This window comes from Amblyomma mixtum, chromosome 7 (genome assembly GCF_055824585.1).
Source record: "Amblyomma mixtum isolate Tamu chromosome 7, ASM5582458v1, whole genome shotgun sequence".
Classification (NCBI taxonomy): domain Eukaryota; kingdom Metazoa; phylum Arthropoda; class Arachnida; order Ixodida; family Ixodidae; genus Amblyomma; species Amblyomma mixtum.
Window position 1 is genome coordinate 57,806,640 of NC_143018.1, and position 27,317 is coordinate 57,833,956.

The 27,317-nt window shown below is 48.8% G+C and overlaps 1 protein-coding gene across 2 annotated transcripts in view; it reads left to right on the top strand.

The window, feature by feature from the left end:
* The window catches only part of LOC149336163 (serine/threonine-protein kinase ICK), a 47,333-nt gene that overhangs the window by 13,876 nt on the left and 6,140 nt on the right, over positions 1-27,317 (top strand). For both annotated transcript variants that reach the window (XM_089552662.1, XM_089552660.1), the window contains exons 3-4: positions 13,162-13,496; positions 18,220-18,559. In XM_089552662.1, the coding sequence (XP_089408788.1) occupies positions 13,162-13,496; positions 18,220-18,559 (675 nt within the window). The remainder of the gene's footprint in view (positions 1-13,161; positions 13,497-18,219; positions 18,560-27,317) is intronic.

Sequence of the window (27,317 nt, forward strand, 5' to 3'; positions counted from 1 at the left end):
CGGGAAGCTTTGGAATTTTCTGTTGGTTTAGCCTATGTGCCTTAGCATGTGTACAGATTTAACCACTTCTGTATATCTACAAACGGACCTAATTTGCTCTTTTTAATTGTGCCGTTATAACATCTATATATCTATATAATGGCATGGTTCTTGGAATAGTATAATGGTTCTTTCTCTTGAAAGAAAGCAGGCGTGGCGAAGACACGTACTTTTCTTGACGTTTCGGCCGGGACCGAAACGGCCAATTTAGCCTTAGGAACTTTTTCTGCCCTATATGTGCGTGTGTGTGTGCGTGTGTGTGTGTGTGTGTGTGTGTGTGTGTGTGTGTGTGTGTGTGTGTGTGTGTGTGTGTGTGTGTGTGTGTGTGTGTGTGTGTGTGTGTGTGTGTGTGTGTGTGTGTGTGTGTGTGTGTGTGTGTGTGTGTGTGTGTGTGTGTGTGCGTGCGTGCGTGCGTGCGTGCGTGCGTGCGTGCGTGCGTGCGTGTGTGTGTGTGTGTGTGTGTGTGTGTGTGTGCGTGCGTGCGTGCGTGCGTGTGTGTGTGTGTGTGTGTGTGTGTGTGTGCGTGCGTGCGTGCGTGTGTGCGTGCGTGCGTGCGTGTGTGCGTGCGTGCGTGCGTGCGTGTGTGTGCGTGCGTGCGTGCGTGCGTGCGTCCGTGCGTGCGTGTGTGTGTGTGTGTGTGTGTGTGTGTGTGTGTGTGTGTGTGTGTGTGTGTGTGTGTGTGTGTTCGCGTGCGTGCGTGCGTGCGTGCGTGCGTCAGCAATGTAGGGGCTACAGTAAAGACGGAATGTTGGCAGCTGAGAACTTTTATCCCGCACTTTCGTTGCCTGAGCATCGACGGGATGAACATTGCCTCCGGTCTCAAGTTTCACTCCAGCCCAAAACTCCCACGCTTGCTGTACCCCACGTAGCGCTCACGAACAAAACCACAGCGGGTGGTCTATGTGCGCAGGTTTTCTCTCTTCTTTCTGTTCTCATCCAGCTGTTATTCTACCCGCCTGCTGCGGCAACACAGCGTGCTGTTGTCTCTGAAGTCAAACGCGCAATACACAAGAGCGGGCATTCTTTTAAGGCATCCCGCGACTTTCACACTCCGCTGTGCGGCGCCACATCCTGCTCCTATAGCTCGCTTCATCCCCCCCCCCCCCCCCCCCAAGTTACTGAATGGTATTCCGAACGCTAAGTGTCTTTCGTGCCTGCTTCTCGTCCTGATTCTATATGGCATCCACGCGAGAAGAGGAAATGGCATTCATATTGGATGCAAACCCGTCCACTGACTGGTTCCTTATTCGCTATTTAGTTTCTTTTTCTTTCTATGCACGAGTTGTAAATGAATCGAAGCGAAGAGTCGTAAATGTCAAAGGAGGTGGGAGAGAGTTGCTTCTTTTTTATTTTTATTTTTTTAATTCTCGCGCGTCGACTCAAAGAATTACGGCACTGGCTCGTAGCAGATCGTAATTTTCGCACTTGGCACGCAATTAACTGCAATAACAAAAAGATAGAAAAAAATGCCAGACACGTGCTGGCCTTGCAGTTTGGTATTTGCGACCCTCCTCTTTGGTTATATTTTTTTTATTCGTAATTCATGCAACGACAGCTATAGCTCTCGCTTAATCTTGCCATGATCGAACGAAAAACCCGTACAGAAAAAAAGGAACGACTGTTAGCGACATTTTTATCTTCACTGATAAAATTTTCAGCTCAGAGCTTTTTTATTATGCGGTGTGTCAAAATCGCGGTTAAAACTGAGGAGAATTGATCCCTTTAGTTTAATTTATCTCCGCTATGCTGGTAGCTTGTTTGCCTGCTGCTAACAGTACTTGCCTTGTGTACCTTGTTAATGATTTATTTTTCTTTGCATGAGCCCTTCGCCAGCGCATATGTGCGAGCGGTAATATTTACGACCACTGCCGCATAAAAAGTGTAACTCGGCACATCGTGGCGACGCAAAGACACGTACGAGGTCTGCGCAGCACTTTTTTTTTTTTTATTGGGTTTAACGTCCCAAAGCGACTCAGGCTATAGGGACGCCGTAGTGAAGGGCTCCGGAAATTTCGACCACCTGGGGTTCTTTAGCGTGCACTGACATCGCACAGTACACGGGCCTCTGGAATTTCACCTTCGTCGAAATTCGGCCGCCGCGGCCGGGATCGAGCCCGCGTCTTCCCAGTGAGCCACCGCAGCGGGGAGCGCAGCAGCAGTATGATGCCAAGTAACGCGTTGAAGGTGTTTCACCAAACTTGGGTCATTTCAAGGAAAACTTTGAGTAAACAAGACGGGACAAAGGGGAGAAGAGACAGAGAGGATCGCATTTGGAGACATACTGATCAGACTGTAATGGAGCTGTTTGATGTCTACAGAGGGGAGTAAAAAGGACAGAGTAGGCTGTCGTCTACCGCACTCTCCCTTTTATAAAAGAGGGGTGTACGATAAAGGAAGCGGAAGTCCTCTGGAGCATTGAGTGCGCTAAAGATATCTCTATAGATTTCGCTTAAGTCATGTATATAAACAGGAAATCCACAGGAATATCAACAATATACGTAACCTATCCCAATTACAGGAAATAACTCCTAGTTACATTACAAGACACTTCGAGGATTGGTCAGTTACTTTCAAGTTACTGGAAACAGTGCCTTAAGTACACTATACCAACTCTTTTGAATTATTATAATTCGGTCCGTTTTGATCTCTTCACGGCATCCTACAAGGACCTCCGGCAGATGTATTTAGTTTCTATGTAAGGTTGTCTAGCCTTGCTGTTGTTTTCTTTTGGATTTGTAGCAGTAAGTTCCGCTGTTGTTTTCGTTTACTATGAGTCCTATATCTGCATCATATTAAATATGTATGTATATGTTTGGGCATCAAGAATATGTTTGCTTATCTGATGCTGCTACTCTACCGAAATAAGGGATTGTGGATCCGTCAAGCTGTCCAAGGACAGCTCTTTTTTGCAATCCCCCCATTTGTATTTGATGGCAAATAAATATTTTTTTTTTCACCGTTACTATCATATAGGCGTATTCCAGAGTATCTCACCGATAAGGGCGGTCCTGTCTGCGGGAGAAAATTGTCACTTCTACTTGACGACTGCGAATTTGTATACCTGGAGGCTGTTTCGACAAATTTCTAACGCGTGTGTGAGGAAATGGGTTGAAAACGTTACCATGCTCACAGTGAGGTCATATACAGCGTAAACGCGTCGCACGCGTGGACCCAGATCTCTCGTCGAGATATAAAGATCAAAATTTACCTAGCGCACCAGCTACCCAACAGAATTCTGAACCTGTTAAGTGATCTTCAGAAGCCCGGCATTGAGATTCCGAGCTACGAATGCTTCTGGAATTTCGTAATCTGTGTTTAGCAATGTCGCGGGCATCCAGTGCTCCCGCGTTGAAGAACTACTCGTCTCGGTCCGAAAGGCTTATGTATAGCATGTACAGCCTTTTTCAAAAGTTTGGAGCCCAGAGGGTTTTCTTTTCAGCCACACTGTGTCGTTCTTAATGAATCTCTAGCGCTCCAAATTTCCTGGACATAAGAAGATTTCTGGTACTGCCTCCTGCAATAGGTAGGGCTTCCATGAATGCTCCTGGAGTGCCAGTATAAAGCTTGGAAGTGAACCCCCTGGGCTCTAAACTTTTGACAAAGACTGTACATTCAGTAAAGAAACCGCTACATATCGATCAGTTCAAACGGGAGTGTAGAAGAGGACGGAGAGAATGAATGAATGAATGAATGAATGAATGAATGAATGAATGAATGAATGAATGAATGAATGAATGAATGAATGAATGAATGAATGAATGAATGAATGAATGAGCGCCAATTTCCGAATTGAGGATCTAGAATTGCTGTAGCACGCTTGACCGGCACTTGTGGCACCGTTGTGGAATAATGGACAAAAGTAGTTAACCAAAGAAAGCCGCTCTGAATGACTCCCTAGGAGCAGAAAAAAAAGAAAAACTCTGGAAGCTTCCGTTTTTAATCACGTCTTACAGCATGGAGTACATACGGCCTCTTGCGGCTTTGGGTGAGACACAGCTCTATAGTGTTTGATTTATGGGTCTTTTACGTCGCTATAGCGTTACCGTATCCGGGATTTGATCACCGTGTATATGCGCGCACAAAGCTGCGACTCAGCCGACCTTTTTCAACATTCGAGCTGCACGCAGCTAAAGCGTTTGCCGAGCGATTCTCAGTCGCTATAAGGCTCGGCGAGCCGTCCGTCACCACGTTTTGTTACGGGCATCCATTAAAGAAGGGAACGCCCTTCGGAACGGCAGCTATGAGATCGAATACGCAGAGGAGTTTTCGCGTACTAAACCGAAGCCGTGCGTGCGATCGAAGCTCGCTGCAAAGAACAAACACGCGGCGTTGACGGAGATCGATGTTCGAAACCAACTCGCCCATAATACGGTCCGCGTTAAACTAAAAGGGAACCGATTTCGTCCTTGCATTCAAGACTTCGTTTCTCTTCGTGTGTGTGCTTGTGTGTGTATATATATATTTAATGGATGCATGTAGCAAAGCGTGGTGACGGACTGCTCGCCAAGCCTTATAGCTACTGAGAATCGCTCGGCAAACGCTTCAGCGATGTGCAGCTCGAATGTGTGTGTGTGTGTGTGTGTGTGTGTGTGTGTGTGTGTGTGTGTGTGTGTGTGTGTGTGTGTGTGTGTGTGTGTGTGTGTGTGTGTGTGTGTGTGTGTGTGTGTGTGTGTGTGTGTGTGTGTGTGTGTGTGTGTGTGTGTGTGTGTGTGTGTGTAACATTGGTAAACAGCAGGGTTGCCAGATTGGGCTATTAATAGCCAAATTGGGCCACTTTTTGTCCGAGTTGGCGTCAGAAATTTCTTTTTGGCTATGTGGCTACTTTTGGGCTACATCTTTTTCACGCCTGAAAGAAAAAGTTAAAGTAGTTATAATGTGCTCTGTTACAATTACACAGTGACAGAAATAAAAGCGTGTCAGCGTGTCTGCTACAAAATGACAATTTGAAAACGCTGTGTTCGAGAAAACATATGTGTGTCAGGCGGTCAAGGATCATGGCCTTTCGATTTCTTTTATAAAGAGCGGACACTACGTGAAAGTTGTCCCTAGGAAACACTTCACGGCCTCTAGATTCCACTTAATCCGCGAACCAACGCCACCCGCGCGCGCGCGCCACCGAACAGTCAGTTGCTGTCTGCACATGTAAGCGTTTGCGGGTGACCTTGGCGCCAGAATAGATGGAAAACACTAAGGGGACTTAAGTCTCCCTACGTGGTGCGAATGCGTAAGCATTAAATGCTACTGTTTCGCTTCTGTTGCGTGGTTTCGTGATCCTCAAATGTTAACCGTTAACCGTAGATATGGCCTAGTGGTATGGGCGTCCGTTTCGGCTGCGGTAGGTGGCTAGTTGGAAACCCACCGCCAGGCATGTTCTTTTCTTGTATTTTTTATTCGAGCTCTACGGACACATTCTGCTCAAGATACGCATAAGGCAAATAATTCTTACGCATTAATAAGGTATTTTTCTCTTTCTTCCTATTCCCGTGGTGGACAAAGAAAGCGCGCCACTCGCAAGAGCCTACACTGTTTTCTGCGGCACACGTGAAGCCCTAGAGATTCATTGCGAGCTACGCGAGAGCACCGTGTCAGTTGCGTAATCCGCGTGCACTCAGTCATGGCGCCATCCTTCGGCATGGCGCGGAACCCACTGTAACTAATGAAGGCGGGGGAAGTTCGTGGCATTACATGGTATTAGATCCGTCGCTACGAGAACTTTCAGAATGGGCAATTGGGCGCAGTACATAAGGAACTACAATTAAGAAGGAATGGAAAAAAAAAAGAGTCGGTTTTCTCATTACTGCGAACGTGCTGTTAGACTGAAGATAAAATCGACATAGATTAACATCTAATGGCATATATCCTTGATTTATTCTGAGCTCATGCATATCGTCGAATGTAGCTTCAAGAAGGCTCATGCTAGATGCTGTGGGTTTCTGAGTGGACACAGGCCACCACCCACTGCGGGTTCGAGCTTCGCGCGAGCCAAGGGCCCCGATCAGCCGTCACCACACACACACTGGGACACCGATGCGGTGCACTCAACCTCCGCTGGGAGGAGAGCGATTCGCCGCAAAGAAATAGGCCTCCAAGTTCACAAAGGAGACGTTTATTCACGTCGTCCTCCAGCAGATACACACACACTCAATAGTCACCCCGTCCCGGGGGCGCGCGAGGAGCAAGGCTCCGCTGCGCGCACGAAGCGACCAGAGTAATGCGCGCCGCTAACACGCCGCTGCAGGAGAATGTCCCCGCGGCAGTGCTGCGATCTCTCTCTCGTGTCGACCGTTGGGCCGGTTGCGAGAGAGAGTGGGCAATCAACGCAAGGTACGCCTGTCTGAGGTCGCTGGACCCCGAGTGACAGTCTCGAACCGCTGCAGGTCAGAGGACACGTGCGGGCGAGCTCGAGTAAGCACTGGTCCGAACGGCAAAGGCCGGCACGGACAAACAGTAACGTACGCACCTTACGCTGTCTCGGAGGGATCTCTCTCTCTCTCTGGGCCCCGCTCGGACGGTCGCGCGGTGCGCGGCCGCCAAAAACGGGTCCCGAATTCCCGCCAAAAGGCGCCAATGGCAAAGGCCCTTGGGGAGCCGGGGCGGAGCTGTGGCCAAATGACAGTGATTAGTCACTTAGCCGCCTCTCCACCGCCTGAGGCGGGAGCAAGGGAAAGAGGAGAAACAACGCGGGAAGCCGGCAGAGCCGCGCAAAGGCGACGGCGGAAAGCCAGGATTCCCACAATGCTTTGAGCTCGAGGACGTGACGCTCTCAGTGAGAACCTTTCTCTTAATGCATAAAATTGAAATGTGAAGCTGCGTAAGTATACAGCAAGGTACTTTCACTGTCGATGTGCCTAATCTGCGCGCGAACATTTAAAAGGTGAAGTATTCCTAAACTAGAGCTGCGATTGCGTTATTTAGCGCCGCCGTTCTTTTCCGCGTGATGACTGGCTGTCGTCATTAGCCTCAGGTGACATAGCCTACTGCCGCGCCTGCAGAGTCAAACTGCGGCCTATCTTCAGGACCTGGTTAGCGCACCAGGTTAGGCGCACTGGTTAGCGCACATGACGGAGGCGAAACGTAACAACAGAAAGAACACGCCGTGCGCACCACCTCAGACATCATGTGCGTAAAAAAAATTAATATGTAAATATTCTTGCCGAAAATTAATTCAATATGCTTAAGAAATGTCGTCACAAAAACAAATATTTTTGGCTACTTTTGGGCTACGCGAAAATTTTGCTTTTGGCTACGTTTGGGCTACTACGGAGGCCAATTTGGCTATCTGAGGTCGGAGCGATCTGGCAACCCTGGTAAACAGCCTGAAGTTGCGCCACGGCCCACTCATTCTAAATGACGCTGAAACTTAGGAGTGGACTTCGAACTACCGGCGGTAGCTTGAGTAGAGATCTGTGCGGTATGTCATTACTGCTCGTTCACGGACACCTCGCGCAGCCCCGACTTAAGGCCTACAGCGCGTACCCATGCCACTTCGAGGGAAGCGGAAGTCGACAGCGTATCGAGCACAGCCGAAACCATTTGGTCGCGCAGTTTCTCGCGAGCGGCGTGGCGTGAAATCGACTCGAAGGCGGCAAGCGTTCTGCTACGCTTCGAGTCGCGCGACTGCCGGGCGCGTCTTGGCGACAACCGCATCGCCACGTCCACTCTAAAAGCCCGCGTTGAAATTGCCCTGAAAACATGAGGGAAAAATAAAACCCCACGAGGGAGCGTGACGCGGCAATTTTGAAGCCTGTTCATAAAAATTAGAGTAGAAAGTCGCCTCCACGTCAGCCCATGGTGGGTTCCTTTGGCCAGGACGGGTCCAGGTCGTCACGTGGGGCATACCGCGTCACGTGCCCGGATTACAACGTTGTTGAAGAGGACAGAGTTGCACTTCGTTGCATTTAAGCTGCAGCTGACCAAACGGAACCCTTAAACGATCTCTATGTGTCTGTGTTAGTCGACTGCGAAGTGAAAGACGTCTGCAAGCCGTCATTTTGCGTCTTGAGTCATGAAGGAAACCAGCTGACATGCATATGAGCAGTAGATCTGCACGGTTGCAGTTGTCCTCAAAGACATATGCGACAAACAGTACTTCGTTGCATGCTTCCTGAGATGCAGTCGTGTTGAAGCAAGAATGTTAGCGTTAAGCAGTATGTATGGTTTTAGTCGGGGGTCTGCTATGCGCAACGATCTTAAGCACGAGGAATGGGCAAAAAAGTAAAGCGAAAGATGAAATATCTCCCAAAGACACGCCGCTTCTGCCCTTAAAAACAATATTGTGAGGACACTTTGAGAGGCAAAAGCCGAGAACACTATGCCGTGACGACTTCCTGTAAATGTGACGTCCCATCGTTCCCGTAGCTATATCGATACCCAAATTATACATCTTTCGGGAATCTTCAGTGTTAATTACGCTTAATTACAAATTTTTCTATCTAACTTGACACAAATTCGACGTTTTTCCGACCATTCAGTGACAATTTTTACTATGCCGTGACGACTTTCGGTGGATGTGACGTCACACCGTTCCCGTGGCTAAATCGACGTCCGCGGTATTTCGACGCAGTTTCGACATTTCTGCCTATAATTACTCTACAGTTATCAAACTTCGTTTCTAGGTACATTTTTTCCTCCTCTATCTGAAGCAAACATCGGTTTTCTTCTGTTTTTTTTTAGTCCCCTAGTTAAACGCGTGTGACACGCTCTGTTAACGGACGACAGTATGACCCATTAAAGGCTTTCGCCTTAAAATTCCTGCTATATTCCGAGCACACAGACACCACGATCGCAGGCTCATGGGAAGTGGACTGCGCGAAACCGGTCTCCCGAGCAGGCAGCCGGTGCACGAAAGTAAAATCAAGGAGTCGGTAACGCCCTCCCGTGGACGGCGAGCTCTCTAGGGCAATGGGATTGGACGCGGCGCGAAATCCGAATCATCGGTTGACTCGAGTGGCGCCATTATGTCTCGTTCTGCCCTTCCCCCTTCCACCCATATTTCCCGCACCAAAACAAGTGAACTGGTTTCTCTCCTGACGCGCTCCGTTATGCGAACGACCTCGAGCTGACTCCGCGGTGCCGCATTTTCTCCTTCACTGTACTCTTCATGGTTTGCTTCGCGACACTGCGAGGAGACGGCGGCGGCCGCCGAGCGGGTTCCCGCTGTTAGTTTTTGTAGTAGTAGAGGCGTCGCTGCATTAAATACGATATGTCGCGGTGAACGTCAAATAAAAAGTAAGATAAAGAAGCGTCTCAGCCCGCACCACTCACTCAAGACAGGCTGATCTTAAAACTGCTGATCCGGGTCATGAGATGGAAATAACCAGAAGAATAAGAATGGGGTGGGGCGCGTATGGCAGGTTCTCTCAGATCATGAATGGCAGTTTATCATGAATAGCAGAAGACCATGAATGGCAGGAGAAAAGTGTACAATAGTTGTATCCTACCGGTACTCATCTACGGGGCAGAAACGTGGAGGCTGACAAAGAGGGTTCAGTTAAGAGAGGTTAAGTTAAGGACAACGCAGCGAGCTATGGAAAGAAAAATTATCGGTGCAACGTTAGGAGATCGGAAGCGGGCGGAGTGGGTGAGGGAACAAACGCGTGTTAATGATATACTAGTTGAAATCAAGAGGAAGAAATGGGCTTGGGCGGGGCATGTAATGCGAAGGCAAGATAACCGCTGGTCCTTGAGGGTAACGGAGTGGATTCCAAGAGAAGGAAAACGTAGCAGGGGGTGGCAGAAAGATAGGTGGGCGGATGAAATTACAATTTTGCGGGGATGAAGTGGCGGCAACTGACAAAGGACAGGGTTAATTGGAGAGACATAGGAGAGGCCTTTGCCCTGCAGTGGGTGTAGTCAGGGTGATGATGAAGATGATTGTGATGATTGGTGCAATATTGGATGGAGTGGAAGCGAACCGGAGAGGCCATCGTCCTGATGTTTATGTGATCGGGCTAATGATGATACCTCCATGTAAGTAAATAGTTCATAGGTGGATAATTTCTTCATGAATGATGAGAGGGGCCTCGTTGTGCCTGCTGGCTGAAGCCACGAAGACACTCCTTGCACTTCAGCGACAAAGCTACATTTACCAAGAAAATGCTTAAATTTGCTTAAATTGCTTAAAAACTCTGGATTTTTTTTTCCTTGAGTGCAGGAAGCAGAGTTGTAGAGAGCAACTTCAAAAGGTTCCAGAGCGCCTCTACAGCTAAGCAATTCTTGAAAGCTGACTGCATGAAAGCACATTGAGTGCTATATTATTCCAATAGCACGTGGACCGCTGATCGAATTCTTTTTTATTTAACTCATTGTGGACCGTTTCTAATGAGCGGCACATATGGAATGGTGTGAACACGGAGTCCATATGATATGAAAAAATAGATGACAGCGCATACGCTTTCCGTATTTTCCGTACGATTTCCAGATGCAGAGGTAGCATAGATGTAAAGAATCCGCCTCGCGTGCTAGATGGCCGCGGTTCGAATCCCGATGCTGACGAATTTTGCACGGGATACAAGAAGAAAATGTGTGCGTCAACTAGAATTGAACAACCAGTCTATAGTGTGCGGCCCGATACCGACGACCTGAGCCGACAACACATCCTCTCACCGGAATCGGATGTGGCTACTCTCGTGCAATGCTTCGCCACCACCTCATATATGAATACCATTTGAAGGTTCTACATGCCTAGCCCCTAAATACAGCCGTGACAACAAGATTGTCCAAAGGATCTATGCAGACGTGCGATCAGCGCTGAGCGAAGATGTCAATCGCTAATAAAATTAGAGCAACCTTAGACTTGAGTAAACTAAAGGACAAGGCGTGCCTTCCTAAAGGCTACTGGACAATCGACCATATTCGTAACATCAACCAGGTGATACAGAATTGCGCAGGATACAACCAACCTTTATATACGTGTTTCATATATTACGAAAAAGCATTTGATTCAGTTGAAACCTCAGCAGTCATAAAGCCACTGCACAAGCAGGATGTATAACAGCCGTTTGTTAAAGTACTGGAAAATATCTATAGCGGTTGCACAGCCATGGCATCGCCTTTCTAGAGAAAGTGGTAAAACCCCAGCCAAGAAGGGTGTTACGCTGGGAAACACACTCTCTCTAGTATTATTCACCGCATGTTTAGAGAAGATATTCTGGGAACTGGACTGCGAAGAACTGGGGATGAAAGTCAACGAAGAATACCTTCGATTTGCTGATGACTTGACGTTCCTAAGTGACTCAGGGGACGAGCTGCAAAGTAATCGAAGACCGAGGCAGGGAAAACAAAAGGATTGGCCTAAAAGTTAATATGAAGAAATCTAAAGAATGTTCGCATGTCTTGGAAGGCCAAACAGTTTACGATAGCCAGCGAAGCATAGGAAGTTGTCAAGTTATCAGGGAATATACCTACATGGGGCAGGTAGCGACCGCAGTTCCGAAACACGAATGGCGGTCATTCCGTTCCTTCATGCCGTGTCTCGCAATTTGAAAAGGATTGGAAAAAAGGCAGGATTGGACGTTGTATTTTCGGCTCCGCTGCGATTGGGTATAGCTTGTATGCACGTGTAAATGCTTCGTAAAAGCACGTAAAAACTGTCCCTGTCTGCATGAAAAAGCACCGTAACAAGTTTGTACCCTGCGAAGGCAACATTGTCTACTCTCTCCCTCTGTCCTGTGGCCACTGCTATGTTGGTCAAACTAGTCGTTGTCTTAACGACAGGCTGAGGGAACACTGCAATAATGTAAAAAATGCTGCTTACAGCATCGGGGTTCATTGCCGGGGTTGTGCTTGTCATCCGCAGGCCGAGAAATGTGAAGTTGTCGCATATCACACAGATACGGTCAGAAGAGAGATCACTGAGGCTTCTGAATAAAACTATCAGTTGTGAGTCAGCGCTGTGTCTCGTCCCTTCTTCTCTCGTGTTTGTGTTAGTGGCTGCTTTTTTCTAGAATGTCGTACCAACTCCCACACCAGTCTACGCTATTACGAATGGGAAATAACTATAGGAAAATCTCTCAGAGATCGCGAATAGCAGTTTACCAATATCCTTCAAGAGTAAAGTACATGACAGCTGTATCCTGCCGGTACTAACCTACGGAGCAGAAACATGGACGCTATCCAAAAGGGTTGAAATTAAGGTGAGGACAGTGCACGGAGCTGTGGAGAGAAAAAACTACAGCTGTAACATTAAGAGACAGGAAGAAAGCAGAATGGGTCAGTGAACAAACGCGTCAGATATCCTAGTCACAGTGCAGTACGAAAAAAATAGCGTTCACTGGGTACGCAGTGCGAAGGCAAGATAACCGATGGTTCGTTGAGCAACGGAGTGGACTCCAAGAGAGGGCATAAGCCGCCGCGGTGGCTCAGTGGTTATGGCGCTCGACTGCTGACCCGAAAGACGCGGGTTCGATCCCGGCCGCGGCGGTGGAATTTCTATTGAGGTGAAATTCTTGAGGCCCGTGTACTGTGCGATGTCAGTGCGCGTTAAAGAACCCCAGGTGGTCGAAATTTCCGGAGCCCTTCACTACGGCGCCCCTCATAGCCTGAGTCGCCTTGGAACGTTAAACCCCGATAAACTAAACCAAACCAAACCAAGAGAGGGCATGCGTACAAGCTACAAAAAGAAATTTAACGAAGATGACACATGTGCAGTGTGTGGTCGATCTGTGGAAACAATTGAACACCTCATACTCAAATGTGATGGTATCCATCCGGGTGTCGATGCAGGCACAGTCACTCTTCCGGTGGCCCTAGGGTTTAAAAATAACAATGGTCATGTAAATAAATCTGCAGTAGAAGTTAGCAAAAAGCGATTGGAGGTTTGGTGGCTCAAAAGCAGAGATGTGGCATAAGGTTAGAAGTGTAGGAAACCGTAGGTAAAGAAGATGGCGAATCTTAATGAGAATTGACAACAGAGTTGAACAAAAATAAAGAAAGAAAAGCTGAGCATGGTGGCAATTGCCACCACCCCGTTTCAAAGGGGTCGCTCCTATCCATCCATCCATCGGCGGGGCACAGGATAGGGTTAATTAGAGAGACATGGGAGAGGCCTTTGTCCAGCAGTGGGCGTAGTCAGGCTGATGATGATGATGGTGGTCTTCCCTCCCTGCCTTCTGTTCGGGGCAGTCCCTGCAGAAGCTGAGCCACGCCAACCTGGTCAAGCTCAAGGAGGTGGTGCGGGAGGACAACACCCTGTACTTCGTGTTCGAGTACATGCGCGAGAACCTGTACCAGCTGATCCGCGAGAGGGACCAGCCGTTCTCGGAGGCCGCCATCCGGGCCATCGTGCAGCAGGTGCTGCGCGGGCTGGCCTTCATGCACAAGCACGGCTTCTTCCACCGCGACATCAAGCCCGAAAACCTGCTGTGCATGGGACCCCAGCTGGTCAAGATCGCCGACTTCGGCCTGGCGCGCGAGATACGGTCGCAGCCGCCCTACACGGACTACGTCTCCACAAGATGGTGAGGCCTGTCTTCGTGGGTGTGCGTGTTTGTGTTTACCCAGATAACACCAAACGTACTGAAGACGTCCTCATATTATCACAATGTCCTCATCCCGAACGGCAATTCCGAGTACCTTTTGAGTGCATCGATGGCTAAATGTCTTCATGAGGATGTCCTCAGTTTGTACTTTGCTGGACGGCTTGGGGATGAAAATTCCTCAAACGTCCTACAATCGACCTATCGCAGGACAGTACTGTGGAACCGAACTGAGATCAAACCAGCTTTATATCTCGCACTCAGCTTTCGTTAATTAAAAACTGCACGTTTATTAAACGATATGTGTGTACAGTAGTCATCTAATGAAGGAAACCATTGGGACCCCAAAAATTATATGCCTTGAGGAGATATCGTAACATGTTTTTGCTTTTACGCCTGTTCTTATGCATCGCATGCTTCTGATTGGGTTGGACTGTTCAGATTTTTGGGCCACTCATCTTTTTCATTCAGGCAGCAGAATTGAACTTAGAGAGCTACTCTCTGCGGCCCTTGGTAAACCCGTTCTTTTTGTTTATTCTGGTAATTCGCTTACATTAGCTCTGAATACGGCACTCCCATGAAAAAAAAAAAGGTATTGATACAAATCCTGAAGTAGTCCTCAAACATGATCCTCAGAGCTTCCTGAGTATGCGCAACAGATTGACAAATGAATCCCAGTTGGACTGCTCGAGGACGAATTACAGACAACCTGAGGACTACTGAACATCCTGACGCGGACATCCTAAGGTCATACTCAGGACGTCTTTGCTTTGTCTGGGTACCGTCGGGAGGGTGCTCCGGCCTGTCCACGAGAATCTACGAGTTATGAAAGGAGCCAAGCTGAAGTTATTGCGTCTAGAGGGAAGTTGAGTTAAGAGTAATTTCAAGAACTAGTAAATCACAGGACAGGGTTAATTGGAGACGTATGGGAAAGGCCTTTGTCCTGAAGTGGATGGAGCCAGGCTGATGATGGTGATGAACGCGGAACGAGGAAATAAATTACTGGCGAGAGCGACAAACAGGTGCAAAAATAACCCCGCTAAACTTTGAAGCAGATGTGCCGTTCTGGAACCAAACCCCTCCATTGCATCCATGCTGCAAAGGGAAGACACTGTCACTGTTTGTCTAGTTAAGCGCGGAGCAAACGTAATGTATTGGTAGCATTGGTTGTAGTGCTCCAATCTTGTGCGGTTTCGCAGCTTTCGCGGCGGCTTGATTTGGACGGTATGCTACTAAGAAAGAGAGCGGGGAAAAGTACGCACTGTGGTGAGAGGAAGGCCCAAGTCGAGACGACTCAAAGTGGAAATTTCATAAATACATAGATATGCTAATAAATGAAGTTAGCCTTCAGTCGACCAGTAGTTTCATCACGGTCGGCAGTCGGTATTCTCGGCTAGTCCAACGTCGGGTCATGGTTTGCTGTCAACTACATTGGTGAACAGTCGGCCAAACACGTTTAACTGACGGTAGGGAAACTATTGATAAATTATTAGTAGTAACCCGATGCTCAGACAACCGTAAGTCCAACATAGGAGCATAAATGGCTACCGACTGGATTTGTTAAGCACTCGTATTCTAAACGCACTGCTGTATACGCATGTAGGTAAAGCCCTGGGTTGTTTTCGATTCTGCGAGTTTGGCTGCGCGAACGTAAAAGTAGCGCAAATTTTAACATGCAATTTAAACATTGACACACTTAGTTCTGACTGGTAAAAGGGAATTGCAGCTTTTCGTTGTCTGTGACGGGGCTACACGTTCAGTACCAGCTGAAATCCTCTAGTATACCAATGCTCGCCTATCTTTTCCCCCTTCCCCACACCTCGCTTTTTGTTTTCGTTCACAATAGCGAAACTGCACTATCTCTGAAAATGAGAATGCTGAATGTCTTCTCATGATCGAGAAACAACGGCCGAACTCGCGTCAACGTCTGCGCAGAAACTAACGCCTGGTCCAGCTTATACTTGTGACAGAATACAGGGTTTTTACGGGCGCAGTCAGTCCTGACTTAACTACGTAGTCCTCGAGACGTTCCCCTCCCCATACAGCTTAGGCTTAATTTACAACATCTCTGTGCTCAAACAGTTAGAACCCACAACAGCGACGACTCGAAGTCCACACGCTTTCATCGCAAAACTTGCCTGTCAACAGCGCCCCTTGCGAAAGCATTCGTGTCACGCCCGTGCTGTCAAGCACGCTTTCGCGCTGCATCGTAGCGTCGAAGAGAGAAACGAATGCCTTATGCGCGCAGCCGCTGGAGGGGCAGCCGTAACGCGCTTCAGTCATCGTGACAGCGCGTGACTGAATACCTGAAAAGTATCAGGTGTGTCGTGCCTGATAGCTGCGCGCGGAACTCAGCACCGCTCATCACGTGAGCATTTGCATTATCCACACACTTCACTCTTTCCTTCTCAGTAAAAATATATATATGAAATGAACAAAGTTTCAACATGTATGTGTGTGTGTGGGGGGGGGGGGGGGGGGGTGAAGCACACACTGGTGTAAAGCCGACATCTGACCTAGTTGGCACAGCAGGCTGCTTACGTGCTTTGAAGGCGAAAGAATTATTTTTTTAATTTATATTTTTTCCTTCCTTTTTAATGACACACCTACTCATTAGCATACAGAGATAGATTTGGAGCTTCAATGGTCGGTCTTCCCTATTCCAGGATCCCGTTGGCCTCCGCCGCCGCCTTGGCCCTCGTCTCCAGCATAAGCTGTGTGCTCGGGTCGGAGTCAGTCAGGAGGGCCTCCCACTGCTCTAGACTAGGGCTATTTACCTTTGGTAGTAAAGGGCTTTTTTCACAGCCCCAGGTGATGTGGTACGTCGTGGCGTAGCCCCCACACCACACGCACTCTTTCACGTATCACAGACACGGAACTAACGACACAAACATTCAACACACCATCATTTGGGTCCCCGATGCTGGGGTTGAGGGAAGTGTCACGGTAGACACCGTTGTCCGAGGGTTCCCGAACCGGAGGGCGGGTTTGACGGTCGAACCCTTCAGCCCGCCAGAATCTTGCGGGGAGGCCATGAATGCGTTGTTGGGAGCGCGCAAGAAGTACTCGGCTACGGCGGACAACCTCACCAGTGAGCAGGCCACTACGCCCAGATGACTGCAGACAGACACCTACCCAAGCTAAGCATATATCATAAACTGTGGCCGCTTACTGTAGGTTCATCTTTATTCGTCAAGAGGCAGCGCGGTTTTGTGGCTTAGAGCACGCCTCGAAAGACTTCTCAGAAAAGACAGCAACAGAGCACTAGTCGGGAGGTAAGACTGAGCTCTTCATCAAGAGAGTGCCATTGGCCTTTAACGTGCACTGAGAACGCACAGTACGCAGTCCTCTAGAATTTCGCCTCCTTCGAAATTCGAGAACGCTAGAGGGCACTATTCTGAAAGCACTGCCTACCCAACCAGTCCTCCGATGTTCACGTATACATGCTGGCCCTTTCAGCGGCATCCACAATATAAGTCACACTTCTTGTAACCTATACTTAGGACCCTTCGTCTTATGATTGTAATTTTTTTTTCTGAATCCCGGGGATACATATGGGGCGTTATTTTTTAAGCTGGACTTCGGCCATAAATCAGGTCATTCTCTAGAAAATCTCATAATTCGAAGTTTTTAGGGCAGTTTTTTTTCGAGCTGAATACATTATAAGCTCTCGTTTTGGCGCGCGGCATAAAATGTTCTATTCCTTGTTCATTTTTTTTTTCGTAAATAAACCGAAAATGGCAGGTTACACTAAAAACGGTACCAAATCTGAAATGCTTCTTTTTTTCTCATTTATTAAAATTATTTCGTCATGTGCATTCTGCTGCGAGATGTTCTTTCATGACCATGCAAGACCTGTTTGGCTTTGTATACTGCGAAAATTAGCTTATGATCATCTGATCATAGCGACCATTTTTTAGGAGTATGGTCAGTACCCCTCGTCTTGGCACGTCACTTCTTAAGAGCACTTTTCGGACTTAACTTATTAAATTAAGTCGCGTCGTGAATAACAAGCGTCAAAAGAGCTTCGAAAACACCTGGAAAGGGTATTCGAGGTTGGCTATAATACGCTTGCATTTTGTAGTGCAGGCCACCAAGCGTTCATGCAGCATGCAATACCTCAGAATCCAACCGATCATTTACAATATATTTTCAAAAATTCAAGCTTCTACGCCTCGGGGCGACCAGCAGTGCCGGTCTTTCGCCCCAATCCGCGCGCAACGCGTCATACAGCGCTCGTTACGTCAGCAGCGGAGGGCTGTCATTGGTTCTCCGTGCCAACTCTTGCTGACGTCACGCAGCTACAATATGGCCGTGGCAGGAAGCTCCACCCCCCTGGGAACTCCCGGGCACGTAGACAGACGGCGGAGGGGCCGAGTGGGTGGGGTCAGCGGAGGAGCGCCGACATTTTAGTATGCAAAAGTGACGAGAGGAGACAAAGGCGCGAATACGCGGAAATTCAAATTTTAACCACAGATAACTGAGCTTCCACAAATCGCATTAAAATAATTCTTGCTGGAGAATATTTCTGAAGCAGCGCTCTTTAACATCCTACGCATACCGCAACATTATTAAGAGCCCCTTTCCTAGCCCCTTTTATGTACCGGTCCTTCACAAACGCGCAGTATCTCAAAATTCAACGTGGCCAGACTGTACTAACAAGGCCACCGCGCATGCTGACGCGCACACACGTCCGCTGCGCCAGGTACCGGGCCCCGGAGGTGTTGCTTCGCTCGACGACGTACAGCTCTCCGATCGACCTGTGGGCCGTGGGTTGCATCATCGCCGAGCTGTACACGCTGCAGCCGCTGTTCCCGGGTCGCAACGAGGTGGACCAGCTGTTCCGCATCTGCGCCGTGCTGGGCACCCCCGAGCAGAGGGACTGGCCCGAGGGGCACCAGCTGGCGGCGGCGCTGCAGCTGCGCTGGCCCCACTTCCCGCAGGGCTCGCTGGCCGCCCTGGTGCCCAGCGCGAGCAGGGAGGCCCTGGTGCTCATGCGGGACCTGCTGCGCTGGAACCCGGCACGGAGGCCCACCGCGCTCCTGGTCAGTGCTGCTGGGGGGAGGGAGGACCTACTTCTTCATCACTGCGGTTGTTTGCATTTCTCTAGAAGCTGTGCTTCTTACTGCGTCTCATAAGAGGAAAGGCTTGCGATTGGGGTAGTTAAGACACATTGTTCTATGGTATAGCACTGCTTAGGCTTACTAAAAGATGGCGGACACAGTAGAGCGGAGACAGCGATGGACATTTAAGCGCTTTACACGAAATGAAAGTTTCATATGCACAGTTAAGCAACCAGGAGAGGAGGGGGGGGGGGGGGGGGGGCATTAAAAAAACTAAAACGACACTGAAGATTGTACCAAGTAACAAAAAAAAGAAAACAAACGATCATAAACATATAAACTCAGAGAAACTTTCGCGAATAGCGTTCTCCAAACACCCTTTCTAATGCATATGCTTAAAAGTGGATTTTATTGCCATCCAGCAAAAAGCTATCTCCGTTTGAGAGAGAGCGAGTGAATGAGCATTGGTGCAATCACCTTATAAATATCTCCTTTTGAAAGAGAGCTAGCGAGCGGGTATTGATGTAATTACCTTATAATTTTTCGCCGCGTAGATTGCGCTTAACCGTACTCCTTTGTGTCCGGTTACCTGAGTCCGTCTCTTTATTACTAAAGCAGCTCAACCTATATAGAAAACTCATAGGAGGGCACATTAGCTACTCTGTAGGGGTGGGCCTGGGCTGTCTGTTTGCAGCACTGTCGAGCTAGGAGAACGCCCGTTATCAGAGTATCGAAGGAACATAAAATGGTTTTAGTGTTAAAAATGCAAAGTTAAGCGATGTCGCAATCTGTTGATCACGTGCCCCTTAGAACATCTACGGCATGCTAGGAGAGGAGTTGTTAATGGTCCATGGAATCTTGCGTGCCCTACACCACTGTTCCGTGTCACGCCGTATAATGCGGTATAATTAGCGGTTCTTTCACATGCCTCGGTATCCGCACGGGCGTTATTGCACTCTGCCTCCATTGCAATGAGGCAGCAGTCTATACTTAAGTTTGATGGAAACCTCGACATCGAGCTCAGGAGCCGAACACAGTGCGAGCTGGAATGCGAATAATGAACGCAGCGATGGAGCCCTCTTAAAATATACCGCCTGAGACCGCATCCTGCTGCCTTTGTAGTTGTTGAGTATGGCCGAGTATTCCTGAGGTACTGGCAGGAATTCACCAAGGTCATTGACATTGGATGCTCGGTAGTTAGTATATCCTCGAGCTGTCCTGTCCGCCTCTTGGTTTCCTGCCACATCCGTGTGCCCCGGTACCCAGATGATCTTACGTTTGATCGGCTTGCGTGGTTCTGCATCTGTTTGTTGTGTCTTGCAGTCTACAGAGCGGAGTATGCGGAGCGCTCTGTGACCGACTCTGCCGCAAAGATAGTTGCGGCAGGCTGCTTGTGAGTCAGTAAGAATTGTCAGTGACCGCCCAGTCCAATAGCCCTCCGCTATCGTGCAGTCTTGCAATGAGGCGCTGGTAATCTCGTGTAATTCCGAGTTCACTACAGTTGCCACTGCGTTGTTGGTGCCTTGTCCCCTTGTTATGGCGTATGTGGCAGCGTCCACATACACTGTTTTATCCTGGGATGCGTGTGTTTTCTGTAAGCGGTCGGCCCTTGCCTCTCTGCGGCCTTTGTGGAGGCTAGGGTCCATGTTTCTTGGTATTGGTGCCAAGCGTGCTGAGCGTGCTGCGGTACTCATCGGGGATCATTTCAGATCTCAATATTTCTCGAATTGGTTCGGTGTAGCCCAGTTTCTTTAAAAGAACTCTGCCTGTGGGGGTCTGCTGTAGTCTGCGCAATTGGGCAACATGCTGCGCTTCCCGTAGCTCCTCGAACTTGTTGTGCAGTCCCAAGGCTAAGAGCTTTTCAGTTGAGGTGTTATGGGGTAGTTGAAGCGCGGTTTTATACGCTTTGCCTAAAATTGCGTTGATAATTTTGCTCTAAAGCCGAACATGCTGTGAGGGATCAGTTCGCTGTCTTCCATGTAGTTTTGAAGTCTCTGCGTTACCACTGGCTCGTATAGCTTTCCCAGGCATGACGTAAGCGAGATCGGTCTGAGGTTTTCTATCTGCAGTTTCTTGCCTGGCTTGGGTACCATCACCACTTCGGCATGTTTCCACTCCTCGGGGCTGTTTAAGCTACCCAGTGTTTGTTGAGGAAGTCGGTCAGTTCGGCGACCAGCGCATCACTGAGGTTGCGGGTGAGTGCGTCGTTTATCTTATCCGCACCCGCGGCCGTATTTGTGGTGGCGTTTCGTATGGCCGCGTAGACCTCTTCTCGCAGTAAAAATATTTGCAACCTTGAGGGCATAACATATATGAAAGGACCTTTTCCAAATCCCTAATAAGGGAGTAATTACTCATTGACGTCCACCCGAGCGCAGCCATACGGCAACAAAGGAAAGCTACACAGCTTTCTCAGAAACTTCGTAGTTAAAGAAAAATTCGTCCTGGTCCGGGGTTCGAACCCGGGACCACCACTTCACCGGAGCAGTCGCTCTACCAATATAGCTAACCGGGACGGCAAGCTTATGGTAGGGCGAGAGCGAATTGATCAATAACTCGAAGTGGGAAGAGTGTTGACCAAATGTTTAGGGGAATCCCCCAAGGGGAGTAGATTTGTAATAAGGGAGTAATTACTCATTGACGTCCACCCGAGCGCAACCAAGCTACACAGCTTTCTCAGAAACTTCGTAGTTAAAGAAAAATTCGTCCTGGTCCGGGGTTCGAACCCGGGACCACCGCTTCAACGGAGCAGTCGCTCTACCAATATAGCTAACCGGGACGGCAAGCTTATGGTAGGGCGAGAGCGAATGGATCATTAACTCGAAGTGGGAACAGTGTTGACCAAATGTTTAGGGGAATCCCCCAAGGTGGAGTAGATTTGTAATAAGGGAGTAATTACTCATTGACGTCCACCCGAGCGCAACCAAGCTACACAGCTTTCTCAGAAACTTCGTAGTTAAAGAAAAATTCGTCCTGGTCCGGGGTTCGAACCCGGGACCACCGCTTCAACGGAGCAGTCGCTCTACCAATATAGCTAACCGGGACGGCAAGCTTATGGTAGGGCGAGAGCGAATTGATCATTAACTCGAAGTGGGAACAGTGTTGACCAAATGTTTAGGGGAATCCCCCAAGGGGAGTAGATTTGTAATAAGGGAGTAATTACTCATTGACGTCCACCCGAGCGCAGCCATACGGCTACAAAGAAAAGCTACACAGCTTTCTCAGAAACTTCGTAGTCAAAGAAAAATTCGTCCTGGTCCGCGGTTCGAACCTGGGACCACCGCTTCACCGGAGCAGTCGCTCTGCCAATATAGCTAATAGCTCTACCACTATAGCTACTCCACCTTGGGGGATTCCCCTAAACATTTGGTCAACACTGTTCCCATTTCGAGTTATTGATCAATTCGCTCTCGCCCTACCATAAGCTTGCCGTCCCGGTTAGCTTATTGGTAGAGCGACTGCTCCGGTGAAGCGGTGGTCCCGGGTTCGAACCCCGGACCAGGACGAATTTTTCTTTAACTACGAAGTTTCTGAGAAAGCTGTGTAGCTTTCCTTTGTAGCCGTATGGCTGCGCTCGGGTGGACGTCAATGAGTAATTACTCCCTTATTACAAATCTACTCCACCTTGGGGGATTGCCCTAAACATTTGGTCCACATCCTTATTTTTCCTTGTTTTTCTTTGGAAAAAGGGTGCGCTCAGCACGCCAACACCGTTAATGCTCCCACGCACCTTTCAAGGGTGCAAGGGTGCTTAAGAATGTACGTTTGCTCTTAGACTTTTCCCAACAACTTTGCAGTTGACGATTCAAGCGCACTTTTAAAATGGTGCCAGCTATACGAGATTTTCATTGGAGGACAGTTGCAGGTTTGGTGCATGCAGAAGTCTGCGATTTGCCCGACCATCATGTGAGAATTGACTGAATTATTTTATTTGAACTGCTAAGCGCCGCTGACTACAAGTGGGGGCTCGATCAAATTTCGTATATAAATTCGAATAAAGCGTGACAATCATGGGCAAGTATAGGGCGCGGGATTCCATCTGTATTGAAGTTTATCAGCTCAGTAGCCTTGTGTGACCCATTTCGAGTGATGCGTATACCTGTTTGTGTTCCTCTGGGATACTATACATGACGCATGTGGGAATCGTGTCACTGTGCGAGCGGGTGCGCAGAAGGCTAGCCCCATAGTAGAGCTTCTTTTTCTTTTTCGAAAGCACTCCAGAAAATCACGCCGTGAACATCATGCGGACTCCAACAATGAGACTCCTCCGCAAACAGCGGCAGACCCGCCCTGATAGATTCATCTCGGCATCACAACAGTAGTTGAGGGTGCCCTAAATCTATTGCGTATTGAGTCAGGTCGTCGGCAGCTTTTAAGTAAGAACTTTTCAGCTTCCTTCTGGGAGCACTCTGTAAAAAAAAAAAAAAAATGACCTGCGTTTTTTAAAGTAGTCAGTACTTGTGCGGTTGTAAAGCTATCAATACCTTTCAAACTGTAAAACACTCAGGAAGAGGGTGCAATTTTAACTATCGCACCTTACTCTGTTTGTGCAACAGCCATACTTAGCATCCATCTTGGGGCGTGCAAGAGCGCGAGTTATAGACACGGAAGTACACCCTAAAGGGTGCGAATTTTTTACAGTGCAGTGTAGGCGTGCGCTATCCATGGTCACTGAGAGAGAGAGAGAGAAATGGACGGAAAGGCAAGGAGGTTAACCCCATGGTCACTAATGCATCCATATAAAGCGGGCCTCCGTCGTGACAAACACAGCAACAGGGCTTGGCATCGTGGGAATTTGACATGAGGTGGGCGGCGTTGACAGTGTTGGAGTAGGGCGGTGCAGCAAGCATTCATGCATTAATCTAAACAAAAAGAAGTAAAAGGGAGTAAAATCGTCCTCTAGCGCACACCCCTCTAAAAAGGGAGTGTGTTAGAGGACAACTTACTCCCTGTTTACTCCCATATAGGTGTATTCGTGTTTAGACTGTGGGGTGTTCAGGGTGACGTGAGACGCGCGCACGACGCCGACAACGACGATGACATCATTTTGACGAACGTCGCCCATATATACACTATAGATAATCGCGGAGCTCTTTGGTCAAGCTCTCCTTATGCCATTACTATCCAAATTTCGTCATCATCGACATACGCCGGTTTTGCTAGATGAGAAAGCGAATGCACGACGGACACCATCCTCCGCCCGTGTTCCCCGAAGTGGAAACCATGGTCTCTCTGATGCCTGCACGCCGAGGTTTCGTTGAAGTCACTGTTTGCAGTACCTCAAACTCTCAGCCCACGACGCTCGAACCTGTCGTCCATTGCGTCACCGGGCGTACCCCCATCTGCCACCGATCGGTACGGGGGCGTGATCGCTTCGATCGAGGCACGTGTCGTGCGTTGCGCAGTATGGGAGATTGAACCTGCTGTTGTGCAATTGAATTGGCTGGTTTGTATAGTTGCTGACAACGTGGGCCCCTGTGTCAAGAAAGTACGCTACTTGAACGACGATATACTGAACAGATCGACCTCCTGCGCTAGGACTTATAATGGCCACTTCCTCGCTGTGGCACAAAACGCGTGCCGTTTGTAGTGAATATACCAACAAACATGGAATGTCACCAAACATTTTTTGTATGGCATAATGGTAATTTTCTGCTTCACAAGTCAGCGACGGCTGGACTCAGTGCACCTAAATGTTAACAACACGGCCTGTGACCTAAAACAACCCAAGGTGCACTTCCATGGAGTGCGAAGATTTGCGGTTTGTGGGGTTTTAACGTCTCAAGGCGGCTCTGGTTATGAGAGACGCTGTAGTGGCGGGCTCCTGAGCGACGGAACGCACAGTACAAGGAAACAACCACATCCCACCGGTGGGATCCGAGTCCACGACCTTTTAATGTACTCTGCCAACTGTGCTATGTCGGCGGCTGTACAACTATATACTTCCGAATGCACAGCGCGTAGCCTGATCTTGACAGCGTTCACCACCGCCACTCCCAATCATATATATATAGACGGACGTGGAACGTTCTGCTGCTACGCCCTGGCATCTGGCTGGGGGGGGGGGGGGGGGGGGGGGGGGGTTGAACGTGCCTGGTTTCAACGGATGTTGCCGTCTTTCATATGTGTAGCTTTGCCAAGCCCCTCCTTTCCCTAACCCTGTGTGCTCAACTGTATCAGAAATGCACGACATAAAGGGAGGCATATAGGTGAGGTGAAACGGTGTTGAATGTCCCATTTGCGGCGTTTTTCACGGACATATGGTACAGGTGCAGCGGATGCGACAGGACAGCGCTTATCATTCTTGCGCATCACAGTTCGATAAACACCCCCCTCTCTCTCTCCCCTCTCCAGTAGGCCACATTGATTACCTCGCCCGCAGGTTGTCACTTTCGCCATCTTGTTACCATGCGGCGGCGAGACTGGGGGCAATTCGAAGAGAGGTATAATTGGATGTGTTTATTGATCAGCCCGTTACCGCCTGACAAAGGCATTAAATATAAAAGGGCAAAGAACCCCACCTGGGACGAGAGCGTGTTCCACTAGTTCACCCTGAAAAAAGCACGTGCAAATGGACAGTTGAACCGCTGTAGGATACTGCACGAACTCTATCGAAAGTTTTCGAGTGCCGTCAGGTCCAGACAGCTGGTGGTATTTTGAAGTGCGTGAAAAGAGTTGAAACTAAAGAATGCCGAGTCTGCCTTCCGTCGAGAGAAAATGACATCCGAAATAGCACCAAAAGACTGAGAACACTGTAGAAATGGAAGAGTAGACAACAAGTAAACTTAACAATATTTAATGGTAATCAGCTATTTCCCTATCCCTCTAGCTATAGGGTCCCCCTGTTTTAAAACTCGCTATCAGGAACCCCCTGCTCAAGAGCGATCACTGTGAGAACTCCACTAAAGACCCGACCTTATGACGGAGTCTCCTGCTTCATGTAGTTTCATCTCGATATAGTGAGACCACTAACTGTAGGTCATTCTTCCGAGCAGCATGACCTTGAGGCTTTCATAGAGAGGAGTACATCTTCCGCTTTAAAAGTTTGGTTTATTGGTGTTTAACGTCCCAAAGCGACTCAGGCTATGAGGGACGCCGTAGTGAAGGGCTCCGGAAACTTCGACTACCTGGGGTTCTTTAACGTGCACTGACATCGCACAGTACACGGGCCACTAGAACTTCGCCTCCACCGAAATTCGGCCGCCGGTTAAAATTAAAACCGCACATCTTCTATTCAACGGTATATCCCCACCAAGGGAGCTGTCACAGCGCAACCTCTTGGTATCCGATGTCAGTCCTTAAAGCACGCAAAAGAGCATTACCTCCTGCAAGAACACTAGCAAAATATTCAATTTTAGTTCTAGAAAATGCCGTCCAGAACAACAGCTATAGTTCTACTTTAGTGACGGCACCATGTTTTAATTCAGTCAGGCTACTTTTTTTTAGATGAGAGCCCAACGAATACGCAAATGGAGGCTAATGAAAGGAATTTAAAGTAATTATATGAACAACAAAAATTGGTTGTTTTTTGCTGGGTTTTGAGGAAAGGAAATGGCGCAGCATCTGTCTCAGATATCTCGGCGGACACCTGAACCGCGCCGTAAGGAAAGAGAGGAATGTGGGAGTGAAAGAAGAAAGGGAGAAAGAGGCGCCGTAGTGGAGGTCTCCGGAATAATTTGAGAAAGGGGTATCTGTTGTTTCAGCCAGCGTCTTCGCTTCGGCGGACGCGGTTGTTGCGACGCGAGTCTCTTCTTTCACTCTTTCCTCTTATCTTTTAACTCTCCTCTATCTGCACGTGGCAGCGGTGGTGGCTCGGCTGGAGCCAGTCGGCAGGTCCGTGCACTTTCCTTTTCATCCTTCTCTCAGTCGCAACAACAACGACCACCTGGCGTTCTTTAACGTTCACTGACATCGCACAGCACACGGACGCCTTCTGTGTTTCGCCTCCGTCGAAACGCGGCCGCCGCGGTCGGGTTCCAACCCGGTTACTCCGGCTCGGTAGACGAGGGCCTTAATTCATGATGAGTGAACAGCGCAACAAAGGCGGGACAAAGACAAGACAAGCTGTTCACCCATCATGAATGCTTAGCAACTCGCCTAAATCTCAGCTTTACTCAATGTGAGCGCCTTAACCACGGAGCCACCGCGGCGGGTAAAGGAAGTCAAGACGACCAACCTTGTTTGTGTGCCAGACTATAAGCCAGTCCGTTATGTAGCCGGCTGCGATGCCACCCAGGAATCCATCGCATTCGACGCAGCTCATGAAGGACATCATCATCATTATCATGAAGGCACTGGCGGCAAACTGCGCTGCCGCCGCGGTCGGGTAGTGAAGAGAATCTCGGTGGTCTTTGTACTGCATTGCTTCATGCTCCCGTCAAGTTAATATTGTACTTTCTAAGGGAAAGGGGATTTTAACTGCGTAAGTTAAGAGTATGCAGTCAACTTATAAGCGATGCTTGGTTACACTCCTCCTGTCTTTCTCTCTCTCTCTCATTATGCCTAATGGCATGCATCTCGAATTAACATTTTGTGGCGATTTTTGCTGCAGACGAGTGCTACGTCGTCTCGGGCCCTGATGTTGAGGCACTCTAGGCGCTGCAAGGAGAAGGCTGTGAGAGAACTAAAGGCGCGATAAATGTCGCGAACTGCGCACTGGGGCCCTCGAGCCTGGTCGCGCTTAGTGTGGAGAGGAGGCGGGCTTATTCGAAGAAATACGTGGCCATTGCCGCGCGTAACC